The sequence below is a fragment of the Salvia miltiorrhiza genome, chromosome 2 (genome assembly GCF_028751815.1).
Source record: "Salvia miltiorrhiza cultivar Shanhuang (shh) chromosome 2, IMPLAD_Smil_shh, whole genome shotgun sequence".
In the NCBI taxonomy this organism is placed as follows: Eukaryota; Viridiplantae; Streptophyta; class Magnoliopsida; order Lamiales; family Lamiaceae; genus Salvia; species Salvia miltiorrhiza.
The window spans coordinates 31382641-31395595 of record NC_080388.1 but is presented as its reverse complement, the minus strand read 5'-3'; the positions used below and the strand labels follow the sequence as shown (position 1 = coordinate 31395595).

Here is a 12955-nt window from a genome sequence, read left to right as displayed (position 1 = left end):
GACGATTCACTATATCATTGCATTAAATGCAATGTCCTTTTGCATTAAATGTTGTGTGCTGGAAGCATTCAAGTTGTCCTTTGTCAACACTGAGTGTGTTATACATAACTCCAACTTCAGTCTGTATCTGCACTATCACTCCGAGGTTTCTATTCGAAACATTCCTTTCAGTTGCATTGAATGCTCTTTTAACTGTTCAGGTGTACTGAGGTGTTTTCTTAACGCTTATACTTCAGTGCAGATTCCGCATTGATTTTAGCATTTAATTCAGGTAAACTTCAGTCCTTCATTCTTCAGTCTTCAAGACTTCAGTTCTTCGGATCATCAGTCGTCAAGACTTCAGTACTTTCGTCTTCAGTCCTTGTGACTTCAATGCTTTGTCTTCAGTCTATACTAGAAAAATGAACTCCAACAGTTGAGTTCAAAAGATATTCTAGTCTAGTAAAAATTAAATCTAAGGGTTTTGGAATCATCAAAACTAGGGTTAGAATATTTCTTCTTATTTCCCAACACACTTTATTCATTCTTCACTTTATTATTAAACACTAAGGGTGTGTTTGTTTTTTATCCCTCTAAATGAAGGGATGATATAATGATGTATAAATTTATCATTTAAAATGAGGACCAAACAATTTTTATATCTTATTTAATTTGAAAGATAATATATTTATCCACTCCTTATAAGATGGTATGAAATTATACCACCATTTCTTAGATATAAAATTATTCATTTTCCAAAGGATAATGAGCTGCCCGAAAAATTATACAACTTGTCCGAATTTTTTCATACATCAAAGCAAACGAGGTATAAGGTGGTAAATGTAGCTTATCCCTTCCTTATACCCCAAAGCAAACACACCCTATATATTAGTAACTTGTTAAATCTTATGCCAAAAAGAAATTGATCAACTTAAGTAGGACGGATGCACTAAAATTCTGTAAAATATAAAATGTTGTTTAGTAGTATGATTTATTAAAATTATATAAAATTAATAATAGTTATAAACATAATTTGTATTACGTGTACCACCTTTATAGAAGGTGTACAGAATCCTCAAATCAGTAATATTTTCGAGATTTTGATCGTGTATTTCGTATCACTATTTTTTATTTTGATAAATTACACAAGTAAATAAAGAAATTTAAAGATTGCACGATGGTGGATTCGAACTCAAGACCTCAGGACTTGGGCATTAACTACCTACCGCTAAGCCAACACACGCACATATTTCCGTATCACTACTTCTTATCAAATACTCTCTCCGCCCCACTCCAACTGTCCCATTTTCTATTTTGGGTTGTCTCATTTCCTTTTTTGGCAATACACTCTCTCTATACTTAATTTAAATAATTTCCACTAACTCATTTTATCTACTTTATATACATTTCTTAATTTTTGTGCCCAAAAGAAATGAGACATTTGGAACAGAACGAAGGGAATAAATGGTATAAGCATATTATACACTCTAATCATTCGTACCAAACGAGTTGATAAGTAAAATTACCACTATAATTATCTAACTCTGCTATAAGTTTTGAGGAAAATAATGAAGGATAAACAACAAAAAAATTACAAGTATAGACTGGGCAATTCAATTTTTGTCGTGAATTTTTATGTAATTACTAATTACACACATTAACATAATACTTCACCGACAGTGTGTGAAAGAATAAAGCACAGGTGCGGCAAAAAGTGAGTCATGTATAAATAAATAGGGGGTTGGGTGATTATTACATAGCTCGCCACGTAATTAGGCGATAATCATAAATTAAGAAACAATAATAGAAAAGGAGGCGGCCGGTTTAAAGCAGAATCCACCATTATTATTTTCATTCCCGTATCTATTATGTATCTATATATTTTATTATTTTGCATTTTCATTATTTTAGTACATTTTCTGTAATGTGTATATATTTCTTTTTTGTGCGTCACTGTATTTATTTACTGTCTCTCTCTCTGTGGAATTTCCCTTCCGTTCTTTACCCCAACAAAACGGCAACAGAATTACACACACATTCATCACAATTTTGAAATTCTGAGATCACTGTTACCTTCGCAATTGAAACTCACCATTTTTCTGCGTTTTGACGCTGCTTTCTCACTCAATCAGCTGTTTTTCTCTCGCTCTTATATATATATAGATATACATATATATGCGCACAGATATATCGCTCTGTCTATCAATCTCTTTCTTCCTTTCTCTCTCCTGGCTAGCGGGTTTGCCAAGGCAGACACGATCTCCGCCATCGTAATATAAAATAACCAGGTCCGCGATTCTCTTATTTTTTGGACACGCATGTTGTCGCTCATATGAATTTGTGCGTCAATTTCTGTATTTTGCACTCGCGCTAGCTCTGATTCGAATTTTTTTTGTTTCATTTTTATGAAATTTGGGTTTATGGCCTTAAATCATTTCAGCTCCATGCAATTGTTCCGGTAACTACCGTGTATGGTTGGTATTGTGGTTTGACTCTAGAATTAGTGATCTGAAGCTCCATTGTTTTCATCTTTTCCTTTTTGTTCATATTTTTGTCGTGTAGTTGTAAATTGAATAATTTGCTTTTGTTTGTTCGTTATTTTATTTATTGGATGTTTGGGTTATTTACTAATTTACGACTTCGTTGTTTGATTAGTTCCTGTAATTTTGGAGATCGTGTATTACTCTTTTAGTTCGAATTTGGGGTTACCTTCGGGTGATATAGAAATCCGCAAATACATAGATATTGCTATATTATTTGTTTACTTAGACTTTGGCGTACGTTTGAAGGTTCGGATGTTGCATTCCTGGCCCGTTTCTTAGTTCTTTAACTATAGATAACTATATTTGGGCGACTGCTCCTTTAATATATGCGTGTATGAATAAAAATGTGATATAGCTACATATTGTTTATTTATGTTTTTGTATGGTGCTAGTTTAGTGATTAGTTGTTTATGCAGCCTCGTTTAATTTATATGCTAATCAGTATCAAATTAACCCTCCTGATTGACTGATTTGTTCTTCCTTTTTTTTTTTTTTTTTTTAAATATGGTAAAGGGGGTTTCCAATTCAACAGCTTTTCTGATATATTGAAGCACCTTCTGTGGATTTCAAGCAAAGTGGATATTGGTCCTTAATTGAACATTTTCTGCCACAATACAACAGGAATCAGCTATCCGCACATTGTTATTTAACCCCTCTGGTGTGCAAATAGTTGGATCCATCAGAACATAGACAACCAACCAATTGTGATGAGAATTTCTCACTGGATTTCATGATCATAAGTTTTTGCAATGGGGTACTTGAGTGTGGAGAAGAAGTGGGTGTTCCCTCTTGTTATAAGTTCATTAGTATGTGTTTTCCTTCTGGCAACCTCCTTTAATATGGGCCTTGTGTCCTCATTGCACACAATAAATTCCATTTTTTCAATATTCCCTTCTCGTCTTACTTCCAACGGCTCTAGCTTTGTTGAGTCAAAAATGAATCAAGCTCCGCCACTTGTTCCCCCTCCTCTTCCGAAATTTGCTTATTTGATTTCTGGATCAAAAGGTGATGTAGACAAACTTTGGAGGACTCTTCATGCTCTGTATCATCCATGGAACTATTATATAGTTCATCTGGATCTTGAGTCTCCCTTAGAGGAGAGATGGGAACTCACATCTCGGGTGGCAAACCACACACTTTTTACGAAGGTTGGGAATGTTATTGTAAATAACAGATCAAATATGGTCACTTATAGGGGTCCCACAATGGTTGCTAATACCCTTCATGCATGCGCCATTCTTCTAAAGAAATATAAAGATTGGGATTGGTTTATTAACCTCAGTGCTTCAGATTATCCTTTGGTGACTCAAGATGGTGAGTTTATCTTTTGTATCCCTAGTTTCATTTCAAGACTTTTGTGAATTTATGAGTTTATATTACCTGGACAGTGGACATCCATGCACATGATTATTCCTTCTTGCAGATCTTCTCGATACATTCGCTGATCTGAAAAGAGATCTAAATTTCGTAGAACACACTAGTGACTTGGGCTGGAAAGCGTAAGTTCTATGGCACATATTTGGTCTTATCTTTTATTGGTCAGAAGAGACTCCTTAAGTCTAATCCTGTTTATTTGGTTTTCTTACAGTGCTCAGAGGGCAATGCCGTTGATTATAGATCCTGGACTTTACCAGACAACCAAATCTGACATATTTACAGTTGGACCCAAAAGAAATTTACCAACAGCATTCAAATTGTTTACTGGTTAGTTTATCTATTGCAATCCATCATATCGAAATTTTGATGTTGTCAGTGGTCCTTTGTCCTCCTCATCTCCCTTCTCTTTCTTGACGGTATGTCTTTTTGGGTCTGTTGTGGAAATTTATCCACCCAACCTGGTGCATCTTGAATTAACTGGTCTTTTCCTTGTAATGCAATATGAGATTATTAGTCTTTTGTAAACATTATGGAATTGACATTCTAATTACATGATAATCTCCTGAAATCACAATTAGGTCTGAAGTACTAAAATTTTGTAGGAAATAATTTAATTGTGTACTCTTTTTACAATCAGTTTTGCATAACTATCACCTTACTGACTTCTTGAGGGACATTCTCTTGTAGCAGAAAATATGATAGGCTAATGTGTGCGTGTGTTGGTCTAGTGGTAGGAGGTTAATGCCCACGACCTGAGGTCCTGGGTTTGAGTCCGTCGTGCGGTCTTTAAATTTTCTTAATTTACTTATGTAATATATCAAAAAAAAAATGTATATGTATATGATAGGCCAATCATGTAGGCAGCAGCCAAACATCTTGTCAATTTGCTTGGTTGCAGCCTATCCACCCTGTTACTGGTTTTGGGGTTGCTGAAAGCTGAGAAAAATCAATTCTGTTTCTGTTATTCTGAATGCTTTCTATTCATGCACATAACATTACTAATCTCTTCTGCTTCATATCAAGTTACTGTTCTACTAGCCTCTTTATCCAGAAAAGGTTGTCGTTATTATGCAGGGTTTGTGAATAAAAAAGGGGGCTGCCTTTTTTTCCTCGGTTTCTGAATCTCACGAATGAACTTGAAAAAATTAGATTCATAATTTCTTTTTCCTCCAACACAAAGTTTGTTTACCCTATTCCTACACATTCCATCATGTGGTGCTGGGGAGAAGAAGGGGATTTCTTGTCTTGAGATGGTCAATAATCAATTGCATTCTACTATCAGAGATTAATTAATATATCATAAATGATAAACAATGCTATTTGCAGGTTCAGCTTGGATGATCTTATCACGTGCATTTGTGGAGTACTGCATATGGGGCTGGGATAATCTCCCACGAACCCTGCTGATGTATTACTCAAACTTTGTTTCCTCCCCAGAAGGCTATTTCCAAACTGTCATCTGCAATGCTCCGCAGTTTGTGCCAACTGTTGTCAACCACGACATGCACTATATATCCTGGGATAACCCCCCACAACAGCATCCTCACACGTTATCCGTTAATGACACAGCAGATATGATTGGTAGCAATGCTCCATTTGCACGTAAATTCAAAATGGACGATCCGGTGTTGGACCAGATTGACATTCATTTACTCGGGAGGAAAAGAGGGGGCTTCACGCCTGGTGGCTGGTGTGCAGGCAAACCTCGTTGCTCGAGGGTGGGGAACCGGAACAAGCTTAGGCCGAGTCCTGGTTCTCAAAGGCTGCAACGCCTCATAGGTAATATAGTATTTTCAGAAAATTTTACTAAAGCTCAATGTTTCTAGATTTCTTCGTCCATTGCTGCTAGAGGTGGAGGGAGAAGGCGGGAGAAATCCACGAGAGGCGAGATTACACGTAGTAGATCATTAGGCATTTTCCCAAGCACCAATAATGAATTAGAATTAGTGCATATACACAAAAAAAGAATTGCTTCTTTCGGCCATGTAATTGTAGGTCCTTTTTTGACATATATACTGTTATAAAGTCATATTCATATTATCAATGGCTGCTGCATTCGGCATCATTTATTTTTTAAATTATGTCTTCCTATTTTATGATTTTATCCCTGGAAATGCAATGTCGTCTCCCTCTCTCTGCTGAAAAAGTGAAAAAGTTAACATTAGATTTACAAATATCAAGCTGCGATAGAAATACATTACTAGTTTGGAAGATGAAGAATAAGAGTTTACATAAATGATCGAAACGCAGAGCTATTACAAAATGTACAAAAATATATCAATAATTATAACCCCTTTCCACACCTCTTTCTTCACTTCACCTCATATTTATCTACAATATACTTTTCCAAAAGATGAATGGCATTTCAACGTATATATATATCCACTACAAAACTAAGGCAAAAAATTTGTTTGACCCAACCAATATTCTACCAAAGAGGAAATCAAGCCATCTCCAATAGCTTAATATTTCCCATGGAGTTTGCAGCTACTAAGGTGGAGGATTGGCCGCGCCAACACACGGATGAGATGAACTGTGCAGTGTCATCCACTTCATCACCGGAGAGTGGATCCGTGCTATTGAATTTGAATGACAGTGCAGGCATCGGGAGGGCCTTGTGGTAGACGAAAACCTGTGCAAGAAACGCGACAATCAGAGAAAATGAATGAAAGTCTTGTACATTAAGCCAGTATTTTATGCTTTTAGTGATAGATTAACAAGCTCAGCCCAAACCATCAAAGTACATGGTGAAATAGAGTTGATATTATTTTTATTTAAAGTGAACCAGATGGCGATGTGGCTGGTGGAATTTTGGAGGTTCTCATCATTACTTGCACCAGCCAACCCAAGATTGCAACAAGAACCTCAGGGACTTCAAGAATGAATAGATAAAGACAGCAGATATCATGATAAAAGAGACGATCGAAATTAACATCAGCATATCATTCAATCTCAATTTTTGTAATTGATGTCTGTTGATATTTAAAAGAATGAATCATTTAAAAAGCTTCCAGAAGCACTTTATTCAAGACTAGGCATAAGATAGTGTATAAATTAGTGGCTACAATTTGAATATTACATTAAAGAGGGTGTTTGGCTAAGCTTATTTTAAAGAGCTTATAAGATGTAATTTCGGTGATTGGATGATTGAACTTATAAGCTAGAGATATAATTTTTTTGCTAGAGAGAGAAAATTGAAGAGATATGAACTTGAAATTGTATATGATCCCACTAATGAGGACCACCAGACAATGTGATAGGAATTCCTCTTTACTGTCTAACCAAGAACGATAAGCAATTATGTTAATTAGTTTTGTCACTTTGTGTTCATGAATTAAATTGACTCTCTTATTTGTATTTATCTTTTGTGCTAGTATTTTGAATCCTATGGAATCGGACATTCAGCCGATTTGTTGAGCTGGGAACGTTTATGGGCCTAGTGAGAGCTGATTGCAGTGTTAACAATTTGGTGGCAATCATCTCCAGAAGTCTGTACAGAAAGGTGTAATAAAATGATGTCTTCAGGCAGTGATGTATTTCATGAGCTAAAAACATTACCAGTTATGCCTACTTGTCTAGTCTATAGACACATCCTTTGACAAGGACAAGTTGGGGACGTTATCCTTCTAACGTCTCTCTTTAAGTTATGCTCGGGGTATCAAATTCGAGAAAAGGCCATCAGAGTTACTATCAAGGCATACATCAGAGGCAATATAATTCAAACTCTAGAACAACTTCAAATATCACCAAGTAAAAATTTCAATGGATATAATATATACAAACACAGGGAATGCTGCACAAGGATTAGTAATATGAGGTAAAAATAAATACCTCGTTTGTTTCAGAGCCAGTTGCAATATAACCATCCGATACTGACAAGCCAACAAAATTCTGCAATGAATATATACTATCAGTATCTACATGTGTTCATATACTTGGACATTTTCATGGGAAAAAATGATAACTAGGACACAAAGAAAGCAACTAAAAATCAATAGATCAATTCTAAAGAGAGGTTAAGCATCGCCACTGAATAAAGAAATCCGCTTTTCGAAGTTTGAGGTTATCATAATCAGGATGGAAATTTTAATGGCTTTCAGGACAACATACGGTAACTAAAATCGGGAAGTCGAAAATTGGAGGCACAAGATCTGACCTACTAGAGAATGTTGCAACAAGTCATGCAAAATATGAGGTTCATATGAACTTAAATGTAAGTTGATATTGGTAACTTGATCTCGAGCCATATCGAAAGAAGAAAGAAAAAAATCGCTTACACGCAAACATATATCTAGAAATGCCACAACAAAACCAAATGTGAATGATGGAAAAAAAAATACCTTTACATTCAGATGGCCTGTGAATGACTGCAAGGGACAATCAAGAACTCGTGACGTACACATCGACAGATCCCAGAGCTTTAGTGTGTTATCCGTGGAGGCTGACACAAGAGTTGTTGAATCGATGAACTTCACATAGCTCACTGTCTTTTTGTGCCCAACGAGAGTACATAGAGGCATTTTCGAGTTGCGAAGGTCATAGTAGTATATCTTATGATCTGCCGAACCAAATGCAAGAGTACGACCGGAATCTGTGGGGAATTGAACACAGCAGACATTGGCCTTCGTCTTAATGGTATCGACGCTTACTCCCTGCAGTAGCAGCCCATGTAAGAAAAACAACTTATTACACATCCAGAATTAAATCCACAAGCAACGATAACTAGATGCTTTAGTACGTTTAGTTTCAAAGCTGACATCCACCAAGTGCAAAAGTAGAATTGCCTGATTGATATTCCAGAGCTTAACGGAACCATCATCGCTGCCGCTGGCCAGCATTGTCGGATCTGCCACTGAGAAATCAACAGACCACACACGCCGTTCGTGTTCTCTCATTTCCAAGAAAGTCTGGCTCCTTGTGACATCCCATACCTGGAAAATATACCAAGCAACACAGTGATGATCGGATAATGAGAGCATATGCATGCATATAATTTGGGCATAGAAATATCAACATACCTGCACCACACCTTCAAAGTTACTCGAAGCAATCTGGCCTTTAATGTAGCTATTCCAACAAATGCTGCTAAGCTTCGATCTACTAGCCATTTCAACAACCGGATAATGAATATCACGATCTTCGTTCAAGATGGAATTGTATTCGAAAACTTTGATTTTCTTATTTACACCAGCACTTGCAAAAAACTCCCCATCACGGTCAAAACTAAGGGAGCATACCAGATTTGATGAATTTAAAAGATCTCCTTGCTTTAAATCCGCCTTAACTTTTAGCTTGCTAAAGGAAAGATATTTACACAATCCTTCTAGGAATGTATTTATCCATCCATTTGGCTTTTGCTCAATGTTCCGCTCTCTCGAAGATGGGTTACTGATGGAACTTCTTTCGGTTGCTATATTAGACCCTCCTCTACCATCACTACTAACTTGAGACTGTCTTGCCAACGACCGAGATGCTGTTTTCACAGATCTGCGTCTGGTTAGAAAATATGCTGATTCCAATTTCCGGAAATTCTTCATCAGCCGAGAACTTTTGGAAAGAAAGCTTCCTGGAATCTCTGATTTCTGATGCATATCTGCATGATCGTCTGATTCATCTGGGGCGGTAGTATCATGGCCCTGCCTGATTCTCTTTCTCGACCCTGAGCTACCAGAATCATCATCATCTGCATTGTTCATTAAATTGGGACCCGGTCCTGAACTCTTACCGAACTCTAAGCTTGGACCTCCTTTCATCCTGAGAGAGGTCTGCAGCTTCGTGACTTCATCTATGTCGGAGGATATAAGTGATATTGTTTCATTCAAGTTATCAGCGGCTTCTTGCTTCATCTGTTGCAGTATCAAGAGAAATTCCAGCAATAGCTCCTGCTCCTCTATCATTTCTCGAAGGTCTATGGCAGCTTCCCGTTCTTCTATTTCGTTTCTAGGTTCATTCAAGAACTCGCTTTGCAACAGTTCACTGTGCATATTATGATAGAAATATAAGAACAGCTAAAGAATTGGGAAACAAAAAGAATGAAGCCATAACTAAGGTAAATTAAAGTGCACATTGCCAAGGAGAAGATATTAACAAGCACTAAGAAATCGTAGTTGATAGGTAGGAATTGAATGAAACATATTGTGGCAGTAGATACACCATACGTTTATATTTAACATTCCACTGGGGCAAAGGTAGTTGTCATCAGGTCGTGAATTGCACATCACATATTAGAAAACTGAATACTCCAGAAAACATTGAACGAATTACAAAGTTTGAAGCAAGAGCTTTCAAAGCATCATTTTCCAGCAGTTGAATAGTTACACAACAAATTCTCAAACTTCATGGTGCATACAAGATAATTCAACATGACACAAATTATAGAAAATTGAGTACTAGCAGAAAGGCTATATTATCTGAAACTTCAGAATCAATACACATGATATTTACAAACACATACCTCATTTTAGGCCGGCTACTTGGCTCCGGGTGCAACAACCATAAGCAAAACGAAGCTTCTTTAGGCCACTTAAGAAGCAGCTGCGGAGGGAGGACACGGTGTCTCAGGCTTGCCATAGTCGAGCTTTTCTCTTCCAGGGAATTAAAAGTGCAAAACAACTGCTCATAAATAGACATGTGTATATGTCAGTAAGATTCTTGAAAACTACATTAACTAAACACACACACGCGCGAATTCTAACTCACACTACATTCAGGGAAGAAAACTCGAATATTAGTTCAACAACAACTGCTGAGCACTGACCTCAAATAGTAAGACACCAAGTTGATAAATATCTGAAGCACACGAAGTCGGATCACCAGAAACCTCTTCTGGTGTGGTGTACCAATTGGACTCCAAGAGCAGTATCTGCTTCATTGGAAAAGACTGCTTCTTGTCTCCCGTTCGCTCATTGGCAGCACCTTCTGAAGCATGCACAGCCTGACCTGAACTCGATTGCAAACAGCTGCTTTCGGAGTTAATCTGTGAGGCTGGATTCCTTGCAAGATGAGCATCCTGCGCGCCCGACTGACTCCTAGAGTGCTGCGACTCAGGAGGCACAAGCGAGGGCGAACCCTTGAACTGAGCCATTTGGCTGTTTGATCCATACTCCGGGGAATCCGAGCCAGAATCCGAGCAAGACGCAGACTCAATGAACGACACCCGGTTGTATGAGGACATAACGAAACACGAAGGCCTAACATTGTGAACTACAATTCCTTGTGAATGAGCCAAGTTCACTACATCTACAATCTGAGAGAATATATGCAGGCACTCTAGGGCATCCACAGTTCTATCTGGATTATCCAACCATTTCCTCAAACTCACATCGTTGCATTCCGTAGGGCGGGCAACAGCCCCGCCTCCGCCGTCGGCCCCCTCAACCCCGGGGAGGAGAGCTCTATGGCTATTGACATGAGTCCAAGGCCTCCCTTTCCTCACAGAATCATTGCTATTATTATCTCCTGAAAATCTGACAGCACCTGCCCTCAAAATTCTTGAATTTCTGACCAAGAATGAAGAATTCAAACCCCTAGAACTATCAGACCTCTCCCAACCAGACTCGGATGAGCCCTCCATAACTATCCACCTCTCACTACTAGTATACTTACATGAATCCCAGGATACAAACACAAACATAAAGAATTGCACAATGACTTGATCCACAAGATTTCAACAATTTCTTTTGCCATTCGGAATCAAGAAAACATCATGACCACAAAATAATATATGTATTAACCAATATATGCCGCAAAAGAATAGTCAGCCGTCTCTTGATCGTATAGAGTTAGCATAGAAAGCTCTTACAATTCAAAATTCTATAACTCCACCGAATTTGTTGGGTTAGGAAAGATTCAGATCACCCACAAAATCTACTTCACACCATATACACAATCACAGTAAACATATATCGAGAGAGAGAGAGAGAGAGAGCGATGAGTTGTGAGGTAGAGAGAAGAGAGCAGCAAGAAGCAGCACCAGAGATTATGGGGAAGAGAGAGAGAGAGAGAGTGTAGCCCGAGCAATACAAAAGAACACGAACCACACAAACTGATACTCTACTTTTTCCTCACATCCCAACACGAAAAACAAACATTGTGATTATTTTTCTTTTTTCCATTAAATGAAAACACCACAGCCTCACAAAATTCTCCATTCCCCAAGAAAAAAGAAAAAGAAAAAATAAAGAGTAAAAAAAAAAACGACAAAAACAAAAACTAAATGTTCAAAGCATACAGACAGACCTCAAATGTGACGAATACATTACACATCGTAAATTGCAATAAACGCGAGATGTGTAAAAAATCCCTTTTTATGCAGATTTGTGATTGCAATAAACGCGAGATGTGTAAAAAAATCCTTTTTATGCAGATTTGTGAGATCATTTCGTCTATACTTGACGTATTTACAAACCCTAAAAGGACCTGCCCTTGTATTATCTACAATTCCCGCTTCCATTCATGTAAACTGGCGACGTGTCTCATTCTCGTCTTCAACCTCTAAGATTTGTCCTTTTCGAAACAAGTGATTAGGATTATTAAACCATTTCTTTTTCTGGGCTGCATTTTTTTATTCCGGAAAATCAAGATTGAACTAAAGAATCATGGCCAAAATGGTACTAAAATATTCCACAATTACCGATGATCGGACCCAGAAATCCCAAAATGATCAAGATTAAATTAAAGAATCATGGCCAAAATGCTACTAAAATATTCCTAATTACTACCTAAATATGTCAATTGGAATCTTTTTAACTTAATCTCAAGGTATTAAAAAATTAGTTCTTGCCATTTTGGTCTATAAAAAACAATTATTTTTGTTGACAAACCCAATTACGGCCTAATCTACGTACCAAGATTCTGGAATCGATACGATGCCAGATTTTCTGTTGAGTAAAATTTCCAATTCTTTGGTAGATTGCTTCAACGAAGATGATGTCGGTTTCGACTCCAATCTTTTTCCTACCCTTTTTACTTCTGTAGAAAATAAGCGCATGGGCACAGCTGGTATGCAAAAATGAAATGAAAATGAAACGGTGATTCATGCGCCCATTCTCAATCCT

At 37.4% G+C, this 12955-nt stretch overlaps 2 protein-coding genes across 3 annotated transcripts; one reads left to right on the top strand and one right to left on the bottom strand.

The window, feature by feature from the left end:
- Positions 1–1724: 1724 nt before the first annotated feature.
- On the top strand, positions 1725–5977 carry LOC131013335 (beta-glucuronosyltransferase GlcAT14A-like). The gene is made up of 5 exons (XM_057941407.1): positions 1725–2267; positions 3036–3836; positions 3946–4021; positions 4111–4226; positions 5226–5977. The coding sequence occupies exons 2-5, from the start codon at positions 3272–3274 to the stop codon at positions 5723–5725; spliced, it is 1257 nt and encodes a 418-aa protein (XP_057797390.1). The 5' UTR covers positions 1725–2267; positions 3036–3271; the 3' UTR covers positions 5726–5977.
- A 135-nt stretch (positions 5978–6112) lies between these two features.
- LOC131013333 (protein SPA1-RELATED 4) lies at positions 6113–12376 on the bottom strand. 2 transcript variants are annotated; one of them, XM_057941405.1, is made up of 7 exons: positions 10657–12369; positions 10354–10511; positions 8918–9875; positions 8684–8830; positions 8240–8551; positions 7731–7790; positions 6113–6531 (listed from the first exon to the last, which is right to left on the bottom strand). In XM_057941405.1, exons 1-7 carry the CDS (start codon positions 11530–11532, stop codon positions 6343–6345), a joined length of 2700 nt encoding a protein of 899 aa, XP_057797388.1. In that variant the 5' UTR covers positions 11533–12369; the 3' UTR covers positions 6113–6342. The 2 variants fall into 2 exon arrangements, with proteins under 2 accessions (XP_057797388.1, XP_057797389.1); XM_057941406.1 differs by lacking the exons at positions 6113–6531; positions 7731–7790 and having other exon boundaries at positions 8246–8551; positions 8638–8830; positions 10657–12376.
- Between the last annotated feature and the right edge of the window lie 579 nt (positions 12377–12955).

Excerpts from the sequence above, each read along its gene's own strand:
- LOC131013335 (XM_057941407.1), top strand. The coding sequence starts at position 3,272 with ATGGGGTACTTGAGTGTGGAGAAGAAGTGGGTGTTCCCTCTTGTTATA. Across the intron at positions 3,837-3,945 it reads TCCTTTGGTGACTCAAGATG|ATCTTCTCGATACATTCGCT; the intron begins GTGAGTTTATCT and ends TCCTTCTTGCAG. Across the intron at positions 4,022-4,110 it reads AGTGACTTGGGCTGGAAAGC|TGCTCAGAGGGCAATGCCGT; the intron begins GTAAGTTCTATG and ends GTTTTCTTACAG.
- LOC131013333 (XM_057941405.1), bottom strand. The coding sequence starts at position 11,532 with ATGTTTGTGTTTGTATCCTGGGATTCATGTAAGTATACTAGTAGTGAG. Across the intron at positions 10,512-10,656 it reads TTGGTGTCTTACTATTTGAG|TTGTTTTGCACTTTTAATTC; the intron begins GTCAGTGCTCAG and ends ATTTATGAGCAG. Across the intron at positions 9,876-10,353 it reads AGTAGCCGGCCTAAAATGAG|TGAACTGTTGCAAAGCGAGT; the intron begins GTATGTGTTTGT and ends TAATATGCACAG.